At 37.2% G+C, this 23,575-nt stretch overlaps 1 protein-coding gene across 1 annotated transcript in view; it reads right to left on the bottom strand.

The window, feature by feature from the left end:
• EXOC4 (exocyst complex component 4) overlaps positions 1 to 23,575 on the bottom strand; it is a gene marked incomplete at both ends in the record, with an annotated part of 836,896 nt that overhangs the window by 754,714 nt on the left and 58,607 nt on the right. Inside the window, 2 exon segments of the mRNA XM_079711536.1 lie at positions 8,792 to 8,901; positions 19,849 to 20,033. Coding sequence (XP_079567662.1) covers positions 8,792 to 8,901; positions 19,849 to 20,033 — 295 coding nt within the window.

The raw sequence follows: 23,575 nt of genomic DNA, 5'->3' as shown, positions 1-23,575 counted from the left end.
CTATGTGTAAAAAATTCAGTTCCTCATAAAATAAGTGAAAACAAATCCAAACAGCTTAAGAGACCAAAGAGACCTGTAAAATATTAAGACAGATAAATACTTTTTTATGAAATCATAGTTAGGAAAAGATTTCTTAAGACAGAAGAAATACAAATTATAAAGAAAAATACTGATATATTTTATTTTAATGTAGTTAAATTTAAAACATTTGTATAACAAATAAAAACAAAGATAAGCTATAACTAGGAGATACCTGCAAGCAACTCACAGTAAAATTATTAGCATCCCCTTGGCTTTTTTACATTTTAAGGAAGAAAAGAAATGGTATAATAAAATACTGTGCTAACAATAGACAATTCACAAAAGAGACCATTAGAAACCATTAGACCATTGAAAACCAGAGAAATGCAATCTAAAATTAAAAACACAAAACCTGTCACATTTACAGAAATCAATTTGTAAAAATTAAAGTCTAACAAAGCCAATTTTAACAGCAAGAAGTAGAGAAACAAAAGCTCAGGCACTGCTTGGAGAATTCTACATTGGTATAACTACTTTAAAAATCAATTGCAAGTAAACTTTAAAAGGCACAACATTCCTATCCATACACACACATGCACCATAAGAGCAAGGCTTCCCTACCTCCTGGGCATCATGGCACATACAGAAAATAATAGTACTTCTATAGCACAGCTAGGGTATATGAAGGTGGCTGCATGTGGCTAGAAAGGACTTGCTGAGGGATTCTGACTGCCCCAACCGGCTATTCCAAAGGCTGAAATGTTTATCTTAGATATACTATAAACCATTCCAGGGGCTGGGAAACTCTGTCCTAGAGAAATATGTACAAGAATCTTCATTGCTGTAAGGTTCCCAATAATGAAAAACAAGAAACAACTTATACCTTGTCTATCTATAACAGAATGAATAAAGTATGATCTAGTTATATAATAAAATACTATGACAGTAGTAAAATTAATAAACTAAAGTTACAGCACGTGAGAAAATCCAAAACTACAATGTTGAATGAAACACTCCAGGAGTAGAATGATACATATTGTATTATATAATTATAAGTTAATTAAGCAATTATATAATTTAAATTAAGTAAATAAGTAAATTAATTTACTTAAGCCTTAAGATATTCAAAGGACAATACAGTTTGCATGTATAAACATAAAAGTTATATATAAATATAAATATATATAAACTACGTGCATTGTTTCTATTTGACAAATGCCCAAAATATGTACACATATCCATACATACACATAGTAAAAGTATGAAAACATACAGGAAAAAGATGCAGAACAATTTCAAAATAGCAGCTAACCTCTGGGGTAGAAGGGAGAGGAAAGAATTGGGAAAGAAGTCATGAATTCATGGGAGCTGCAATTACACATGTAATGTTTTATTTTTTTAAAAAAGAATCTGGAGCAAATATAGAAAAATTGTAAGATTTATTAATCTAGTGGGAAGTACATAGGTGATGGTTATATTGATCTCTGATGCAAGAATAATGTAATATTCATATTTTATAATACATATTGATTATAAATATTTTAATAAATACAGAATACAGGCACACCTTGTTTTATTGTGCTTCATTTTATTGTGCTTTGCAGATACTGCATTTTTTACAAATTGAAGGTTTGCAGCAAGCTTGAGTCAAGCAAGTCTATCAGCGCCATTTTTCCAACAGCATGTGCTCACTCTGTCACATTTTGGTAATGCTCACAATTTGTCTAAACTTTTTCATTATTATTATTAGATTTGTTATGGTGATCAGTGATCTCTGATGTAACTACTGTAACTGTTTTGGGATGCCACAAACCACAGCCAAGTAAGATGGAAAACTGAATGAATAAATACTGTGTGTGTTCTGACTGCTCCACTGACTGGCTGTTCCCCTCTCCTCAGGCCTCCCTATACCCAGGGACACAACAATACTGAAATTAGGCCAATTAATAACCCTACAATGGCCTCTAAGTGTTCAAGTGAAAGGAAGAGTCAGTCAATAGGACAAACTTCATTGCTGTCTTATTTTAAGAAATTGTCACAGCCTTCCCAACCTTCAGCAACTACCACCTGATGATGACTGATGATCAGTCAGCAGCCATCAACTCCAAGGCAAGACCCTCCACCGTTTTACTTCAGTAAAAAGATTACAACTCACTGAAGGCTAAGATGATGGTTAGCATCTTTTAGCAATAAAGTGTTTTTTAATTAAGATATGTATATACATTGTTTTTTTAGACATAGTGCTATTGCACACTTAATAGACTACAGTATACTGTAAACATAACTTTTACATGCACAGAGAAACCAAAAACTTCCTGTGGCTCACTTCATTGTGGTGGTCTGGAAACAAACCCACACTACCTCTGAGGTATACCTGTATTTATATTCTGTATCTTTTTCCTGTTTGTTTTCATACTTTTACTGTGTGTATGTATGTATATGTGTATATAGGCTGTACATGTGCAAATGCAGACTATATATATTGTTTCTATATATTGATCCATATGTCTGTTTTTGTCCCAATACCATACTGTTTTGATTACTATAGCTTTGTAGTTTGTCTAAAGTCTGAGAGGGTTACGCCTCCTGCTTTGTTCTTTTTCCTCAGATTTACTTTGGCAATTCTGGGTCTATATATTTATATATGTGTATATGTTATATAGTATTTATTCATATTTATAAACTATATTATTAAATACATTTTATACATTAAAATTAATATTTTTCATAAAATAAACTCTGATCTTTCTTCATTTTTACATTTAGAAACATTTGAATTATTAGTTCTATTTTGTCTCCCTTGTATATATATTCCTCAACTCTACTTTTGACCAATCATAGAAGTCAAAGATATTTAATAAGAGCAAATGCAAGGATACTTCAGAAACAGTTGATTTAAAATAGTAAGGGAGGGGACTTCCCCTGGTGGTGTAGTGGTTAAGAATCTGCCTGCCAATGCAGGGGACACGGGTTTGAGCCCTGGTCCAGGAAGATCCCACATGCCGCGGAGCAACTAAGCCCATGCGCCACAACTACTGAGCCTGAGCTCTAGAGCCCACGAGCCACAACTACTGAGCCTGCCTGCTGCAACTACTGAAGCCCGCATGCCTAGAGCCCATGCTCCACAAGAGTAGCCACCGCAGTGAGAAGCCCATGCACCGCAACGAAGAGTAGCCCCCGCTCGCCGCAACTAGAGAAAGCCCACACGCAGTAACAAAGACCCAATGCAGCCAAAAATTAATTAATTAATTAATTTTAAAAAAATACCAAGGGAGGTCCTGTCCTGAGGACAGAAGTAACTCAAAAGGTGTCAAGATTCTGGAGAATCAGATCTTCACTATTCTAGACATTTGAGTTCCAAAAAGAGAAACTTCATCTCCTTTTATGTTAGGATTCATAGCTCCCAATGCACGTAAAGAGAATTTTTTAAATATCAGACCCAAAATTCTTAAGATAATTATCAAGTCTCAGAACATGGTTTGATGAAATAAAACACACATCAAGAAAACAGCAGCAAAAGAAAAAAAATCATTTCATTTGTGATCTCTTTAAGTTTTATTGCTTAACCTATGCTGGTTCCAAAAAGGAAGGGAGTAGGAAGTCCAATTTCATTATAGTTATATTCACAGCAATCCCAGCAGGAGTGTGAATAAAATGAATAAAGAAGCCACAGTGAAATGCCTGTGTACCTTGGGAGTAATTGCTCAGTCAAAATGTTCCAAAGGCAATTTGCCAAATAAAAAGACATAATGGGAATCCAAAAGCTTAAACCAACATTTTACTGTAATTATTGGCTTTTCTCCACACTTCGCCCATCCTTCTACCTAAGTTATAGTTGAATTACTGTTTCTAAATTAGACTTTAGTTTCCCTGTATATTACAAAATACTGCGACTGATGAGAATAACAGAAAAAAGGCTTGCAAAGTACATCTTTTACGTATTCAGAGTGAGGACAGCATGAGGCCAGCCTCCAACAATTACCATCTTGGTTGAACCTGGACCAATCACTCAACCTCCCAGGATTCAGTTTCCACATTTGTAAAATGAGTTTTAAAAATAAGACTTGATTAACTGGAGTATAAGCAGTTTTTCATATATTTACTAGCATAGGTGCCCTCTTACGCAAACTGCCTGTTCATATTTTTGCCTATTTTTCTACTTGCTTGCTTCACTGATTTATAAGGATTCTTTATATATTCTGAATACTTAACGTCTGTCAGATAAATGCCAATCTTTCCATGTATATAGACTCTTCTGTGAATTGCACGTTATTTGCCCAGTTCTTTATTATGCCATTGCTTTTTTTCATTATTATGTAAGAAAATTAAGTGGATGCTAATCATTTTCCTCTTAATGGGTTGCTTGCTTCTGCCAATCTGTGCCTTGATTTTGCATTTTGTAAGTAAATGTTTTATTTTTTAATTAGATGATGCATAGACATATATAATTCCATACAACTTTTAGGATAACTTAAACATCTGATAATACACTTAAATAGTCACATAAATATAATAATCTTAACAGTGACAATATCAGTGTTGTCACTGATAATGACAACAGTACCTGCCCCAACTACCCTGTAGGACTGCTTCATCAGTTGAATGATGTAACGTATCTTGCAAACTATAACATGTAAACTATGATAAGAACACCTCTCGGGCACTTCCCTGGTGGCCCAGTGGTTAAGAATCCGCCTGCCAATGCAGGGGACATGGGTTCGAACCCTGGTCCGGGAAGATCCCACATGCCGCAGAGCAACTAAGCCCTTGTGCCACAACTACTGAGCCTGCGCTCTAGGGCCCACGAACCACAACTACTGAAGCCCACGTGCCACAACTACTGAAGCCCGTGCGCCTAGAGCCCATGCTCCGCAACAAGAGAAGCCACCACAGTGAGAAGCCCACGCAGCGCAATGAAGAGTAGCCCCGACTCGCCTCAACTAGAGAAAGCCCACGCGCAGCAATCAAGACCCAACGCAGCCAAAAATAAAATAAAAAATAAAATTAATTTAAAAAGAACACCTCTCATAGAAAAGTCACTCACAACTCTACCTCCAAATAAGACATCTGAAAAACGACTCATTCACAAGCCATCAAATTTCTCATTTAATTAATAATAATCTGAAAGTTTTCAGGAATCACCTCTAACTTTCATTTATGGCACCCCAATGGGAGATCTATTCTACCCAGGGATTCCCTGTTGTAACTTCCTCTATAAAAATGTCAGTTCTAATGGATTACACCCTCAATCCTACTATTTCACAAGATGAGAGAGGAGCTTTAAGAGCCTATGTTAAATTCCCTGCTGAAAATGACTATTACTTTCTAGGCTGCCTTGCAGAGCACTTCACAAATAGACTCCCGTTCATTATTAAGAATAAGACAGGGCTTCCCTGGTGGCGCAGTGATTGAGAGTCCTCCTGCCGATGCAGGGGACACGGGTTTGTGCCCCGGTCCGGGAGGATCCCACATGCCGCGGAGTGGCTGGGCCCATGAGCCATGGCCGCTGAGCCTGTGTGTCCGGAGCCTGTGCTCCGCAACGGGAGAGGCCACAACAGTGAGAGGCCCGCGTACCACAAAAAAAAAAAAAAAAAAAAAGAATAAGACAAAATTTCTGTCCTTTATTATAGTATATTTCTTCAACCCCACACTTTTATATTTACTTAGTAACAGTTTATGCAGTTCTCTACATAATTTACATCTTCCTCATTTATACGATCCCCTTTAATAATGTGACCTGGATTAATATAGTCCTAAAAATTAGAACTGCAAAGGCTTCACACATAATTTCAAGAAAGTCAAATTTTTATACATTGGCTCCTAAAAATAACTTAAGTCAGAAGATAGGTAGTGCAGAGTGTGATAAGCAATAATGGTCCCTGAAAGATATCCATGTCCTAATACCCAGAGTCTGTGAATATGCTGCTTTACATGACAAAGGAGACTTTGCACGTGAAATGAAGGTTAAGGACCTTGAGATGGGGAAAGGATCTTGGATTATCCAGGTGGGAATCAATTTAATCACATGGGCCGGTAAGAGAGGAAGAAGGAAGCAGAAGAGTGGGTCAGAGAGATGTGAGGTGGGAAGGATGTGACCCGAGAAAGATGTGACCCACCATCCCTGGTTTTGAAGATGGAGGAAGGGAGCCACAAGTCAAGGAAAGCAAGAGCCTCTAGGAGCAGGAAAAGGCAAGGAAATGGATTCTCCTGTAGAACCTCTGGTAGGAACACAGCCCTGCCCACAGCCTTCATTTTAGCCCAATGAGACCCATGTCAGACTTCTTACGGACTTCAACCGTAAGATGATCAACATATGGTGTAATTTGTTGCGGCAGCAATAGAAAACTAATACCTAGTTTTTGGTTGTTGTTTTTTTTTTTAAGATTTTTTTTGATGTGGACCATTTTTAAAGTCTTCATTGAATTTGTTACAATATTGCTTCTGTTTTGTTTTGGTTTTTTGGCCACGAGGCATGTGGGATCTTAGCTCCCCAACCAGGGATCAAACCCGCTCTCCCTGCACTAGAAGGCAGAGTATTAATCACTGGAACACCAGGGAAGTCCCATAATACCTTATTTTCAGGAAAACAAACCGAGTATACTCTGGAACGCAGTTACTATTTGTCAGCTGTGTCAACTTAAACCATTAACCACCCTCAGTCTTGTTTTTTTAATCTGTAAAATGGGGCTAATAGTGCCTCTCTCATAAGATCGCTGAAGGACTGAATGAGTTAATTCATGTAAAGCACTTATTTCTACTGTTTCACAGATAGAAGGTACTAAAACACACCTTAACTACTGCCACGATTGACTTTAATCAATAATAATTTAATTACCTTCTTTTTCAGTCACCCCCCAGAAAAATCAAGAGATGGACAGTCTTCCAAACAAGTCAAGGAAATGAGCTTTTCTAAAAAGAAAGGTTTGTGCACATATCTACAAGCCGTCTCCATAATGGTCCCAAGCTCCACTCATCTATCACACAGTTCTTCCAGAGTCATCCCCAAGAACAAAAGGACAGACTACTGAAGTCAAAGTGTCGCTATGAATTCCACTCAGTGATAAAGGCTATCTACAGGGCCAGACAGGAAAAGTGCGCAAAGAGGAAGAGCTGTCTGATTAAAAATAATAGATGTTGCAAAATTAGTTTCTACTGAAATTTGCCATCACTGGCATTTTCTTCAGCTTGTTTGGTATTTATATTTTTCATTTTCAAAATGCCTGACCCATCATCTCTTCATGAACAATTAAAATTTTTATTTCACTTGGCCATTGACTCAGCAACATTTATGTAAATTGATATAACCAGGCTAAGCAATAATTCACATTATAAAAACACAAAGATCTAACAATTGGTAATTTCCACAAAAGGTAGAGGTAAAATACAGATCAAAAGTATAAATGCATTTTCTATTTCATAATTCCACACACTATACAGCTCAAAGCAGTGTCAAAATTCAAAGAACAGCAATATTACAACAGAAAGGGGGAGAAAACAAAACCTGTTAATTCCAGGAAGAAGCTTGAGCACAAACCTTTGTTAAGTGTCATAATAAAAATAAGTGTTTGGGTTTTAGAAAAAAAAAATCAGTAACTAAGACTAATAGAAAAGTTTATTATAAAGCAATTCCTATACTTTTCCTACAGTAAAAGCAATACTCTTCAAGATTCCAAGCCTAAATAACACTAAATTTTAATTAAATTATATTTTATAAAGTAATTAAATATGCCCCAGCAATAATATATTGTTAGGCTCTCAAAAGAAACACTTTCAGTTAGTTGCACAAAACACATTGACTGAATCCAAATTATTTTTCTACCTCTGCATCATTTCAAGCTCTATAGGACTACAGAACTAGTAAGAACTAAGTTTCATCTGAAAAGCCAATGATAATCAATATTACTACTTTCTTTAAAAGGCATTGAGAACTTTAGCCATCACACAAAGGCAACTGTGGGACAGTCCACAAAAAAACATCCAGTCACCTTCTCCCTAGCCCAAAGCTGCAACAAGCAGGGCAGGTGTTTGCAGAGGCCCAGAAGGTCTGAATCCAGCTGAGCTGAACCTTCTGATGGGGCAGGTCTGAGCCACTCCAGAAGAATTCCCTTAAATCTCTGCATCCATATTCAAAGTACACCTTCCCTCCCCCAACTTTAAATATAGGCAAAAATGGCTCTCCTTTGTCTTATTCAACACAATATTAGGTTGCGCAGGAAGAAACAAAGATTAGTTTGTGGATATGTCCTCAAAGCGCATTGTGTGTGTCCGCGCACGCACACACGCGCATGCAGGCGCATGTGGACGTGGAGAGGCCACTGGAAGATGTAAGGAATCACGATATAGGGCAGGGGTCACATACTCGAAAGCTCTCACGGACCAGACCAGGAACGTACTATGTGCAGCAGCTGGGTAAAAGCTAACAGGATCAACAGAAGTTACAGCAAAACATCAAAACAAAAAGCATATGCTCCATCAAAAAGCATTCAAATTCAACTTCAGAAAAACAAGCAGTGCTGGTCAAACAAAACACAGCTGGAGTCAGCAGACAGGCCAGCTTCAGCTGTCAGTTTTTAAAACTGATAATGCAATAGGCTCAACCAATCATCTTCTATCTTCTTCCCTCTGAGGGCAGCAAAGGGCGGATCACAGGCTCCAAGGCAGTAACCTCAGGCCCTCCCAACCCTGGAAGCACAGGCTTCCCCAGGCCTGGGCCCAGGAACCGCACAGCCCACCAAAAAGAAGTTGAGTGGCTGAAGAATTAAATACTTACCACTTGAGCTTCCAGGAGTAGAATACTGAGAGGTATCGAGGAATTTTCGAGGAGTAGGAACGTTTGTAACATCAAGCAGAGGCACAGGAGAAGCATCTTTCACGAGGGAGCTGAAGGGGGTAAGTAGCAGTAGTTACTTAGCACTTTCTCCAAAATCAACTTAAGTCCCACAACATGCCCATCCTTCACTGCTTTCCTTCTGTCATGAACCCTCTTTATACTCTGACTTCAAATATCTCAAGTCTATTTCAAGTAAAGTGGTGGTCACAGACAGGGGAATAAAAATGTATTTGAAGGATTCCAAATATCAATATTTACATTTTTACCTTTTTATTACAATACTAGGTTAAAAAAATAGTTTAAGTATATTCTGATCATCTGGATGACCACCTTATAACCAAATTCTGCCACACAACTTCAGTACCCCCTTTGTTTCTATATTAAAATTAACTTATCAGCAAAGAAAGATCAAATAACACCTTATCATGATAACTGAATGAAAGTTTAAGTAGTTAAGCCTAGATTAACTTGTGTTTTTCAAGCTGGACCTTTTTTTTTTTTTTTTTGACATAAACTGGGAGTTCACTGCACTTAGTTTCCTTTAAAAAAAAAGATTCATAAATTTCATCAAGTTGAGAATCGGATTTATAAAAGATGATTTAAGGAATCACAAACAGGTTAATTCAGTATTTGATTACCCATTTCACCTTTTCCAAAAAGGTCTAGCAACTCGTCTTAATAATTAACTTTGGAGTCTCCAAAATAAACACATTAATTTTAAATGACACAAAGACTATAAAAAACAAAATTTCAAGATAATTCCCATTTATAGGCATCTGTTAAGTCCAAGAATGTAGGCAGTGCCAAGGCAAATAACACCTGTGCCCTACCCTGGAGAAACTGAATCATCTAATCACACTGCATCTCTAACAGAAAAGCTTCTCTAACTTATGTTCCAAGGATAGACAGGTCAAAGCCATAGTTCTCACCTCCTTCCAGTCCCAATAACATCAACAGTAAGAGTGGCTACCACGGAAGTGATTCTCAAAGTGGGCTGTAAAGGGAGGGCAGACAGAGGGGAACAGGAACAAGACTACACCTTCAAGAAAGCTTCCCCCAAATGGGAGAAAAAAAATGTGTGGAAGTTTGAACATTGACCCCCTACAGTGATATATCCCCATCTCCCTCCCACCACTCCTTTGAAACTTCCCACATGCAAGGTACATGTGTATTTCTAAGCTAATAAAAAAAAAAAATGTTTCAGAAAACTTTGAAAAACAAACTTTAGGTTAAAAGGCAAAATTATCTTTCAAGATATTATTTTTATCTAGTGTTAACAATGTTTACAGCCACTGTCCTAGGCCCAGAGGTTAACTATGGCAGTCACTAGCTTCTCCCTTTTCACTTATTACAGGGAAGGGGGAAGCATTACTCAAACAAGTCTCAGCATCTGTTATGTGCTTGGCACTTCGCTCAGCACCGAGCATCCAAGTATGAGTAAGATATGAGCTATACCCAACTTCATGCATTTCCAAGTGTTGGAATCATTTGCAGACTAACGCGAAACCTCAAGTGAGGAATGAGACATACAAGTAACAGAAATAGCATTTACCAGGATCTGAACTGACATAGTTCCAGTGACTCTCTTCCTCCAATATAAAGCTGTAAGTTCCTATTTGCCTACACTATCTTAAGAAAACCCAAAAGAGCCTTCAAATCCACTGACTGGCTACAATAGTCTAATCATAAAATCAATTGGATCAGATTTATCCATTCATCTTTTCTATACTGACTACTGTTGTATTCTCATTTTTCTCCTCAGCTACCTCTCCTTCTACCTGCATTTTACTCACAGTTGGAAAACTAGCTCTACACATCTCCCCAGCCTCTGGATACACATGCCCACAGAGACAGAGGATAACCACCGATGTTTACAGTGCTGTTACTGAATAATTAGGAAGAAGTTAATTTCAATTTTACATGATAGAGAAAAGATTTGATAAATTTAATAAATATATCCATAACAGAAGTGGAGGAGTTATTTTTAAAGCATTAATAAATGAAGGTATCCATTAGCAGGAAATTCAGGTACATAGCTGCAATACTGCCCGCCAAGGCTGTAAATGAGGCAGCAGTTAGTACAGATGTGTATGCACAGTGCTATGTATATCTGTAAGTATAATACACACTTCTATAAATACAGATGTGCACGTGATTCACTTTAGATTAAAACCTACAATCATTTTCTCAGTTTCAACCTAAACATGTATTTCAGTTAAATATAGGGTGATAAATGGCTTGCCATTTTAACTCTGAAAAAACATAAGCTGCTGACTTTATTATCAGAGCCAGAAGGGCCCTCAAACTCCATCAATAAACTCTTAGAAAGTCAATTTACTGTAAAACTATTTGCATAGACTCTTTTCTCTTTCTAAAATTTTCCCTTGGGCTTCAATTTTCTCCTTTGTACACACTAACCCAAAGGCAAGTAACTCTGGAAATGACTTCTGGTTTTTCTCTTGTTCTTTTATGGAAGGACTTAGTCTTAAGAGTTCAAGAGACAGGGGGCACACCCACTCAGGTAGTTACCTCAGACGTGAAACTCAACAGAAACGTACCTGCTACCATAGAATATCACATACCTTAGTTTCCATTTCAGAAGAGAGAAAAGTTGAAATAAAGAAATACATGCATCAGAAATAAAGTTGAGAAGTATTAATTAATACCTTCAAAGGGTTTTGAATCTCTCAGAGGAAGTATTTTTGAGAATAAAAAAATAAAATCAAAACTAGATTGTTTTAAAAGGAAAGAAATAACAAATTTGGAGAAAATGTGGAAAAAAAGGAACCTTCATACACTGTTAGTGGGAATGCAAACTGGTGCAGCCACTACAGGAAGAAGTATGGAGATTCCTGGAAAAATTAAAACTAGAATTACCATATGACCCAGTTACTCCACTTCTGAGTATTTATCCAAAGAATACAAAAACACTAATTCGAAAAGATACATGCATCCTATGTTCATAGCAGCACTATTTACAGTGGTCAAGATAACGGAAACAACCTCAGTGCCCATCAACAGATAAATGGATAAAGAAGATGTGATACACACACACACACGCACACACACACACACAAAAAAAATGGAATACTACTCAGCCATAAAAAATATGAAATCTTCCTCATTTGCAACAGCATGAATGGACATTGAGGGCATTAGGAGGAGTGAAATAAATAAAACAAAAAAGACAACTCTAGGATTTCACTCATGTATGGAATATAAAAACCAAACACAAACAAAATAAATGAGCAAACCAGAACAAAACAAGTAACACTAATACAGAGAACAGAGTAGTGGTTACCAGGGGGAAGAGGAATGGGAGGAGGGCGGAAGAGGTAAAGTGGGTCAACTGAAGGGTGATGGATAATAATTTTTTGGTGGTGAGCACGCTGTAGGCTGTAGTGTATACAGAAGTCAAAAGATAATGTAGGACACGTGAAACTTACATTCAATACAATGTATAAACGAATGTTACCACAAAAAAAATTAGATTGTTCTTTGAGTTTCTAATTAGTATGAATCCTCTGAACAGCTTTATTTCAAAGAAATACTGATAATTATTTTTCTTCTTAAAGATCTATGATTACAAATTTTTATTTTAAATCCATTCAGAATCATTCATAGCCAAGTTGAAAAAGACAGGTGATGCACATAAAATCCTTCCCAATATAAGATAGCCCCTCCAAAATCAGTAATTGTATCTTGTAATTGAGAGGTTTGCTATTTAATAACCACATGGTGGCAGACAGGAAAACTATAAAGCAAATTTAACCATACCAAAAACAACAACCCCCTACCACCGTAACTCCTAGGACTTTCTGGCCATTCAACACTCATCCAACTAGTAAGGATCTACTTCAAAATGTGTCTGATTTCAGTATTTCAGGCCATGAAGTCTTTTTTTTTTTAAGAAGGGTTAGAAGTGCTAACAGCTTATTAAATATTTGCATTTTAATTATAACTTATTTCTGTTCCTTCACTTAATAATAAATATCTCCAGTTATGCCCAAAATTCACAGCAGCAGGTCATTTGGTTGACTTTAGTCAAACTGAAACTTAACAGAGGTGAGCTGAACTTTAGGTTGTAAATCTAATAACTAATATATTCACCCTATAACCCCAACAGCTGGCACAGCACCTGTCAAAGAGCAAGTGCTCATATTTTGTCAAATCAAACTCAGCTGAGAATTGTCTGTCAAAGATAATATGCCCTTCGTAAGAAAATGTAACAGAATAATGAATCAGGAATGTCTGACACAGTAATTCTCTATAGTTCTAAGATCTGCCTGAACGTACAGAAAGAATAATGATTCAGAGGGTAGAAAAGTCAAAAACAGTCATGGTCTTAAATGATAAACCAAGAGTGAAGACATGCAATACAAAATAAAGTGAAGCTAAAATCTAAGCAAAGCAGGAGGGCGGGGGGAAGCACTGAAAGATAACAAAAAGAAAACAGACATACATAAAAAGAAAAAATTAGTTAGGGAGCAAGAAATACAATGGGGTGATCAAGTATTAAACCAGGATGCATGCAACAAGTAAAAGGATTAACCGTTTTTTAAATAATTTTTTATTGATTTTATCTGCTTATAAAGGTATTAAATGTTCTTTTTTGAAAATATAAAGAAAATGAAAATAATCTAATATAATTATAGTATAATGTCTTTCAAAATATTTAACAGAAAGGAGTCTGTCCATTCCTACACACACATACACACACACACACAGACCTACTCGTGCATACACACAAAAATGTACACATGCTTTTTCAACATTCTTTGGATCACCCTGAATAGAATATTAAACCCTAGGTTTTCCTTTTAACAGTAAACATGTTGCCATTTCATTAAAAGTAATCTTCAAAAGTATTATCAGGGCTTCCCTGGTGGCGCAGTGGTTGAGAGTCTGCCTGCTAGTGCAGGGGACCTGGGTTCGAGCCCTGGTCTGGGAGGATCCCACATGCCACAGAGCAACTAGGCCCGTGAGCCACAATTACTGAGCCTGCACGTCTGGAGCCTGTGCTCCGCAACAAGAGAGGCCACGACAGTGAGAGGCCCGTGCACCGCGATGAGGAGTGGCCCCTGCTTGCCACAACTAGAGAAAGCCCTCGCACAGAAACGAAGAGCCAACACAGCCAAAAATAAATAATAATTTTTTTAAAAAGTATTATCAATAGTATTATCATTATTATTAAAGTAATAATACATGCTCCTGGTGAATACATTCCCAGTGCAGAGGGTATGAAATAAGTCCTTCTTTTCTATTCCCTGCCACCCCATTTCCATTTCCCATAGGTAATTCCTTTTATCATTGTTTTTCAGCATTATCCTTCCAAGAAATCATTTACACACACATACAAATTTTTACATCTATATATAAAGGATATATATTTAAGTATATATTCTTTCAATTCTTACACAAATAGATTCATAATGTACATGCTGTTTTTCACCTGGCTTTTTTGAACCCAAGAATACACCTTGGAAATCTTTTCCTATCAGCACTAAGAAATCTTTCTCATTTGTTTTAATGTCTAGTATTACACAGCATGGATACACCATAATTCATTTAACCATAGTCCTCTTGAATATTGACCTTGTGTATTTTTGTTGTTCTGCCCAAAATGTTCCAGTCAACATCCTGTTACATGTATTTTTATGAAATGGTACTATTTTTGTAGGATGTGGACCTAGAAAGCCTCCCACATACATATTCTATTTTTCCTAATGCTAATAAAGTTGCATCATGTGATTTTTTTAAACCAAGTTAGAATTTTTTGTACATAATAACAGGTAGGCAGCTAAATTTCTTTTCTTCACACAGCTGATTGTATCAACATGAATTACTAAATAGCCTTCATTTGCTTCACTGAACTGAACTACTGTTTAAAAACATTGAAGTTTCATATATCCTGGGGTCTGTTTCTAAATTCTATTTCCTTCCAACAATCTGATTTTGTTTGCATGTCTGTACTGTTTTGATTAAAGTAGCTTTATAATATACTTTAATATTAGATAAGGAAATCCTCCCTTATAATCTCCCTTCTCAATTTTTTTTAAAACAATCCTTACACATTTATTCTTCCATGTGAACTACAGATTTGACAGTTCCAAAAACCTCAACTGAGATTTAACTGGGACTTAACATCTTTATGAGCTAAGAACATGGAAAGTCTCCCCATTTATTCGGGTTTTGTTTCATAGCCTCCAAAAACCATTTTTATTTTTTCCATGCAGGCATGTATCCTTCTTTTATCAATTCTACTAGTTTCCCACTTCTACTTCAAAAATATCTGTCCTACTTTATATGTATAAGTGCCTTCATGTGACTTCTTTTGTTTTCTCCTTCAGTAGAAATCTGTGTTTTCGTGTTTGTTTTTGGCTACTAACAATTGGAACAGTCTTTGCATTTGGAGACGACTCTCCATGGTCTGGGTCAAAGCAAAAAGGGAAGAGGGCCTGGCCCTTCTTCCTACTATACAAGTTGACATGTCTCAAGCTCAAAGAACTGGATGCTTCCAGCCAAGGCTTTGAATCTTGAAGAAATAAAGGCAAGGTGCAGCAACATTTAGAGATCATTCACTTGAGTTAAAAATCCAGCAATTGTAGGCATAATGCAGCAACCCAACCAGACCCTTCCTATGGCTTGTCTATGATGTATGCTTAGCTGCTGCATCTCCCTTGGTCCCTCCAGGGTTTTAGAGCCTGATTATACAGACTTCCTTTCCTTAGATTCTGTGACCTACTTGATAACTTTCCACTAAATTTCTTTCCTTGTTTTATTACCAGGACTGATTTCTGCTATTTGCTATCAAGAATGTTGGCTAAAACATCATCCTTTGTAATAAAAGATATGTTTTATTTGATTCTGTCTTCTCTAGTGACTTTTCAATATAAAAATCTTTAAATATACATATCTAGGTTAATAAACACAAAATTAAATGAATTAAACATTTTCTCTAATTATTAAAATCCAAAACTTCTGACATCTTAAGAATTCAGCACTCCTTTGCATCTCCTGCTTATCCAAATTTCCCAGTCTCTACTAACTTAATATGGTGATATAAATCCTTTTTACTATTTTTTTAACATCTTTATTGGAGTATAATTGCTTTACAATGGTGTGTTAGTTTCTGCTTTATAACCAAGTGAATCAGCTATACATATACATATATCCCAATATCTCCTCCCTCTTGCATCTCCCTCCCTCCCATCCTCCCTAACCCACCCCTCTAGGTGGTCACAAAGCACTGAGCTGATCTCCCTGTGCTATGCAGTTGCTTCCCACTAGCTATCTAATCCTGTTTACTATTATAGAGTATTCTTCAACCACACAGACCTTCTTTTTCAAAAATAGTTTTCAGCTTATATTTTTGATCTTACAAAAATATTTCAGTTATTTATATGCAAATTTACATATTTAATGCTGTGCAGTCAGTCCTGGCAGCAGTTTCAAACCACCTACAACTTTATTGTTCTCAAGTTGCTGATTTTGGTTTACATCTTATAGTTGGTTTTTGAGTATTTTTCTCAGAAAAAGAACACTAGCTTTTCATTTTGTGTTAATTTATATCTGTTTTATCTCTGTGTTGCCTATGTCCACTTGGCTGGGTACAGAAATCTTTGGTCCCAATTCTTTCCCAGTCAACGCTTTGTAGACTTTGCTCTGCTGTCTTCTTGCATTTCATATTTAGCAAATCCCAGTGAACCTGATTTTTACTCCTTTCTGTTTATCAGGACTAAGTTTTACTGTATAAAACAGAAGTCCCAAATAGCCATGGCCTGAGTAAAACAAAAGGACTTCCTTCTTCCCATATAAAAGATACAAACCCATTCAGAGCCATAATGGAGGGCCCCATGTCATTAAAAAGTTTACAACTTGGCTTTCATCCTCAAGGTCACTAGTGTCCAAGACGATGGCATCAATACATGCCCTCGATAGAAAGTAAAGGAAGGCAAGTGAAGAGTAAAAGAGTGACCATACCAGTTTAGTTGGCACCTTTAAAGAATTTTCCTGTGAGTCCTGATTCAACAGCTTACAAGCAGAAGTCTCACGAATCACCTTTAGCTACACAGGAGGATGGAAAATGTAGCCTTTTAGCTGGACATATGGCCACCACGAACAAAACAAGAGTTGTCATTAAACATGAAGGAGAGAGACTTGCCTGGTGGTCCAGTGGTAAAGAATCTGCCTTCCAATGCAGGGGACACAGGTTCCATCCCTGGTCGGGGAACTAAGATCCCACATACCGTGGGGCAACTAAGCCCACGCGCCACAACTACTGAGCTCACGCACCTCAACGAGAGAGCCCGTGTGCCACAAACTAGAGACAGAAAACCCACATGCCACAACTAGAGAGAAGCCTGCGTGCCACAACAAAGAACGCACACTGCAAGGAAAGATCACGCTTGCCACAACTAAGACCCAACACAGCAAAAAAAAAAAAAAAAAAAAAAGAGAGAAAGAGAGAAAGGAATTAAATAAATCTAAAAAAAAAAAAAAAAAGGAGAGAATGGATATCGGGTGGGCAAATAACTGTATCTGTCAGGGCAGGTAACATAATTTTTCTCCCTGGTGCTTACAGTATTTGTTTTTGAAATTAATAAAAAACTTCATGATCATACCTAAGAGTAAGTTTTTCACTAAGTTTACCTTGAATCCTTTTGATTTGCAGACCAAGGTCTTTTTTTTTGTTTACGTTTCTTTCTTCACACTATAATTATTGCTACTATTTCTGTCTGTATTAGTTTGCTAGGGCTGCCATGACAAAGTACCACAGACTGGGTAGCTTAAACAACAGAAATTTGTTTTCTCACAGTTCTGGAGGCTCAAGATGTTGGCAGAGTTGGTTTCTCCTGAGGCCTCTCTCCGACATCTGTAGATGGCCGTCTTATCACTGTGTCTTCACATGGTCTTCCCTCTTCAGAAGTGTGTGTCCAAATTTCCTCTTCTTATATGGACACCAGTCATATTGAATTAGGGCCCATGCTAATGACCTCATTTTAACTTATTTACCTATTGAAAGACCCTATCTCCAAATTTAGTCACAGTTAGGTACTGGGAGTTAGGACCTCAATACATGAATTTTAAGGGGACACAATTCAACCTGTAACACTATCATTTTAGTGTCATTCTGTAGAATGCCTAAAATCATTTGATTGATCACTATTCTCCACCTTTCACATTATCTTTCTTTTATCATCTTGCGTTTTGTTTCTTCACGATAAGAAAAGTTTTCCCTCGTATCACTGATTTAATTCTTCTAATGTTTTAAAAAAGACTTAATTTCCCTATTATCATTTTGGTTTTTCCTTACATTTTCTTCCTGTTGTAGTTAGTTCTTTTTGCATTTCTCCCAATACCATTCATATAGTTCCCCATTATCATTTCATAGAAGCTAAATGCTTGCTGCATACAACCACAGAATCTCAGTCATGTTCAACAATAAGCACATATTTTTGTGACTGGCTGATTCAAGCTAGGCAGCTCAGCTGAACATGGCTCGATTCCACATGTCCCTCCTCCTCCTCCTGGGACCAGCGCCATCATGGCAATGGCAGAGGCATAACAGGCCATGCTCCCTGGCACAAGCGAATTTCAAGCCCCTCATGTTACATGCTAACAATGAGCAAAAGCAAGAGCCCAAAAATCAAAGAGAAGGAAATACACTCCTCCCACTCAACTGGAGGGGAAAGGGTGATAATTTTGAGCAAAATTCTAACCTACTACATCATCTTGCATCTTTTGAGAAACTTGAGCTTAATTTAAGTCTCCTAAACTTTTCCTATTTTGCTTTATAAATCTTTTTCTTCAAATAAATGCTCTTCTTTGAGACCTCAACTTAATGCTTTTTCCGTAATGCTTATTCTAAAGCATAAGGGAAAATAAGTATTTTTCCCTTGGGCTTATAAGGGAGTGGGGTTATGTTTGTTTGTTTTTAATCCTTGCACGGGTAGAAATCTATTTAGATCTTCTATTTACCACCAGACACTCTGGAAGGTATTTCCTTAGCACAGCTCCCATCCACCACTTTACTCTCCAACAAGATTGTATTCAGACGCAGTGCTGAAGTTAAGTCTAAGGTACATAACCCTTAGCTCAATTTGTGTGCCTAAGTTTTTCTAGTGCCCATCTGCAGAAAGAGATGGAAACTTCTTTCTCTGTCAGGGTCTCTTACTAAACTGAAGCATCACACACAAAGTTGGAAATTCTGGTTTGAACAGAATAGAATTTTATAGACTTCATTCCCAGCATGCGCTGCTTCCAGTGCTCCTCTCATCTATAGCCTGATGAAAAAGTATCAACAGTATATAGTGCTCAACTGCCCTCTGAAGAATCTTACGGCTATTTTAAAGGAATGTTGGAAGGACATATGATGTGCACAGCTATCTGATACATGTTAATAACGCCAACGTTCTACTGTCTTACCATCTGGTCTTATTCCCTACCAGGTCTCTCCTAACCTATTAAACGTCCTGAGTCCACCCAGGCCCTTCAACATAGGACTGTGCTACAATGAGCCCAGGCGTAAAAAAAAAAAAATGCTCTCTCTAAACCTTCCCTAAACTACTCCAGAAAGAGGACTGTCCAAAGCTGAACACAGCCCTAAGTAACAAAGAGTCTTCTAACTTCATATTCATACACCTATATTTCTTAATTAAGCAGACTTCACTATCCAATTTAAGGATTTCTTTTCTCTTCCTTCTGAGATATACCAGAGGTCTCTCTGATCCAGTTACAGACCCACAGTAAATGTTTCTTATGTATCTTTACATAAAAGGACCACAAGAAATGTGCAGTGAGGGAATGAACAAACTTTGAATGTCAGCCTTCAGAATGTGGAGTATTTGGTATCATAAAACTATCTTACATTTTCAGAGACAGTATGTTAAAAAGAGAAGTAAAATAAACTATAACAATATTCTGGGAAACAAATAATATTCCTTAAAATTCTACATGGCCACAAGACACTGTGGCAAAGAGCCTCTTTAACCAACCTCATCCTGCCTTTTTCCTTGTTCTGCTGCACAACTCGGCTAGTGGATTTGATGTACAGGTGCCGATGCAGTTCGTCTATGAGAACTAAGTGGAGGTTCATCTTCTTGCTGTGAAGCTCCAGCCTAAGGTCACTCAGTCCTTCCACCTGGAGCAGGGGACCCTCCAAAGACTCGACTGCAGACACCTGAAAAGGGCAAAAAAAAAAAAAAAAAAAAAGATTAAGACAATGAAATAATCTAGTAATATTATAAATATGAAAGACTATCTTTTAAAAGATACCGTTGGGACTTCCCCAGTGGTCCAGTGGTTAAGAATCTGCCTGCCAATGCAGGGGACATGGGTTTAATCATCCGGGAAGATCCCACATGCCGCGGAGCAACTAAGCCCATGCGCCACAACTACCGAGCCTGGGCTCTAGAGCCCGCAAGCCACAACTACTGAGCCCACGCACCACAGCTACTGAACCCCATGCGCCCTAGAGCCCGTGCTCTGCAACAAGAGAAGCCACTGCAATGAGAAGCCTGCGCACCACAATGAAGAGTAGCTCCCGCTCGCCACAATTAGAGAAAGGCCGCACACAGCAGCGAAGACCCAATGCAGCCAAAAATAAATAAATAAATAAATTTTAAAAAAATAAAAATAAAAGGTACTGTCAAAAGAGTTTATGAGAACTTTATCAGCATACTTCAGACTTTCAGTATAATGTGGATAGGCCTAGTTCTGCTCTTGAAGGGTTTAACATTGGAGACAGATAATGCTGAAGAAAACAATCATGGTAAATATGAAGGCATCTAAAGCGCCTCAGCAAAGCTGTACATACAATTTATTCCCACACACATTGCCTATCCATGGACACAAGTAAAATGACCTCCTACTGAAATATTTATAATGTTTATATCCTCACAGGAAGTCCACATACTAATGATTTAGATCAACTTTTAGTCAAACTTAGCCTCTTATGACTAAGACTCAATAAAAGCACACTATATCAATTTTTTAATAATTCTCATGGCCATCATGAATCAGAGCTTGGTTAGCCTAAGTCTACAAGTGTATTTACAGCCATCTCTAGCTCTTTCTCATATTCACATACACACAGAGGAAAATGCATTTTTACATGAATGTTACAAGCAGACAACAGCAGTCATCACTTCTCCTTGGACTGACTCAGTTTGATAGAAGAAATGGGATTTGAAAGGTGAACAGAAGACAAACTATGAAGAGGGAGATTCTCTTGGCATAAAGTGAAATTTGGGAGATTTTAAGACAAAAAGGATTGGGAGATTTTAAGACAAAAAGGATTGAATGAATAAAAATGGTGTAGGAATACCTACAACAAATGGACAAGACGAGGGACTCAGGGAATTTGAAATAATTCACTTCGAAACCAAAGTGAGAACTGCAAAGGGGAAAAACAGACAGTATGTATTATATAATCCCATTTATCCATGTACATAAAATTTTATTTATGTCTTTCTATGTGTAAAGACCTTACATATTTTTGTTAAAGAAAAAACAAAGTGAAGAGGTACTATTCCTTGGGAGAAAAAAAGAAGAGAGAAACACAAAGACTGATAATAATAATGATAGTAGCAGTAGTAGTAGTAATAATAACAATAGAAATGGAGAAGAGTTGACTACAAGCTGAACTCAGGGAGAAGAGCCCTACCAAGCTCCCTGAAGGAATTAATGTGCAATGACTATTCCCTGCTTTGGTTATACATCTAAATATTCCTCATCTGTACAGATAAAGGCAGTAACTAATAACACTACTTAAAAAACCAAGCATTTATACAAAAACAATCAATAGATAATAGAACTCATGAAAGATCAGTGATCAAAAATGTTGATCACAGATCTATCCCAGTATATGCAGTCACTTAGGAGAGTGTGGACAGTGAATGCAGAAAGCTTTGTAGCTGCCAAATACAAACCGGCCTGAGATGGGGAGGAAAATGCAGTGGCTTAGCCACAAACACATCACTTGTTTTGTGATGTGCTATAATGAAATGTCAGCAACAAATAAGTTTCCTTAAGTTAACCAAGACAGAATCGAGGAATGAAAGAGTGACAGGCCCTGGGCCAGCTCTGCCCTCTGAAGCCTGCCAGTTCATTTTCACGCTGAATCACAACCGCCCCTGCTATGAGAGCCCCGGTGCCTGGTGCGAGCTGTGGGCAATTCCAAATGGAAAGGCTGCCTCATGAAATGACCAAAGTGTCCCCAAGGAGGAAAAACAACAACAAATTCATTTACACGTGTGCTCTAAAATGGATTTTAACTCAGGTCTCTAGCAGAGAAAAGAGGATGCATTAACCTTTAGTGACATCAAGATTCAGAAAATGAAAAATAATTTGGTAAACCACTGGCCCATCATGTAGCCTTATCCCTCAAGGTAATTAAATCCAGCTGAGATATTTAAGCTTAAAAACCACCCACTGCACATCCACACTCAATTTGTTTGTAAGAATTTGCATGAAGATTTTTAACCCAAACAGCTCATGTTCCAATTACAAAACTATATGACGATGTCAACTTTCAAAGCCACTTAATTTTTCTTAAATGTAGGTAAAGCACTTAGCAACACAGTGTCTGGCACATACTGAGGGGTCCTCACATTATTTTTAACAGAACCTATTTACCATGTGGATAAAGAAACCTCGGAAGGTGTTTCCAACATGTTTTAAGGCAGCATTTTCAGTCAAGGGCTGTTTCCATCATGGAACTATTATTAACCACGTAGATAACAAACTTTCTGAATATGTTTTCTTGACCGAAAATACAAGTACAGTTACCATATATACAATCAAGAGTAGTCTCAGAACTTCAAAGATTTAAAAACCTTACCACAGATAGGAAAATAGCCTCTATTTCTGTATGAAGATACAGTGTTTTATTTTCTGGCCTTCACAAATTAAAAGTCTATTTATAAAGCTGTAATTATGAAAGCTAAGCAAGGCCACTGTCTTCCCTGACTCTAACCTTGCTCAGTGGTACTCAAAACAATTTGCAGAAAATAGTTGTCAATGCATATATTGCATCCTTAGAACATCAGTTTAGAAACCTGATATTTATCTTCTGTGGTTTTAAGTAGCTTGTACCATAAAGCTTACACATAAGGAAAACTCGGTGGGGCAGCAGTCAATCCAACCATCACTGATGATTAATTCTGTTGTACTGGGGGGTCTGGTTTCTAGGCATTTCCTAACATTTAGCCTTTAATAGAGGACAAATCCTTAAATATCCATCTACAGTCAGAAATGTGCATAATTACTGATAAAAATACCACCAAAGCATTTTTTTCTTTAATGTATGGGAAGTGGTCATTTTGTAAATTATTTCACTGTTTTCTAAATTTAATGACTGAAGAGCACTTTTTAAATAACACACTGATGAAACATCAACAGAAATTCAAGAGATGCAGCTGGATTAAAGTGAACAGCAACAGATTGATTCTTTGAGAAATAATCAAAATCGGTTTCAGAAATGTGACATACAACAATGAATACTATCACAAATGAATATTAAAATTACAGGACAAGACACGGCAGATGAGGCAGATGAAAGATCAGACAACATACAGTGGAACTGTTCACTGGAAAATGCTGTCTATACATCTACTCACAGATCGAAATATGATGAATTCATGTGTCAAATGATCTCTACTGTGACCTTCTAGAATTCTCAGGTATGCCACACCATTTTTTTTGAATTTTTAAATTTTATTT

This window comes from Hyperoodon ampullatus (assembly GCF_949752795.1).
Source record: "Hyperoodon ampullatus genome assembly, chromosome: 9".
Classification (NCBI taxonomy): Eukaryota; Metazoa; Chordata; class Mammalia; order Artiodactyla; family Ziphiidae; genus Hyperoodon; species Hyperoodon ampullatus.
This window is presented reverse-complemented; position numbering and strand designations above follow the sequence as displayed.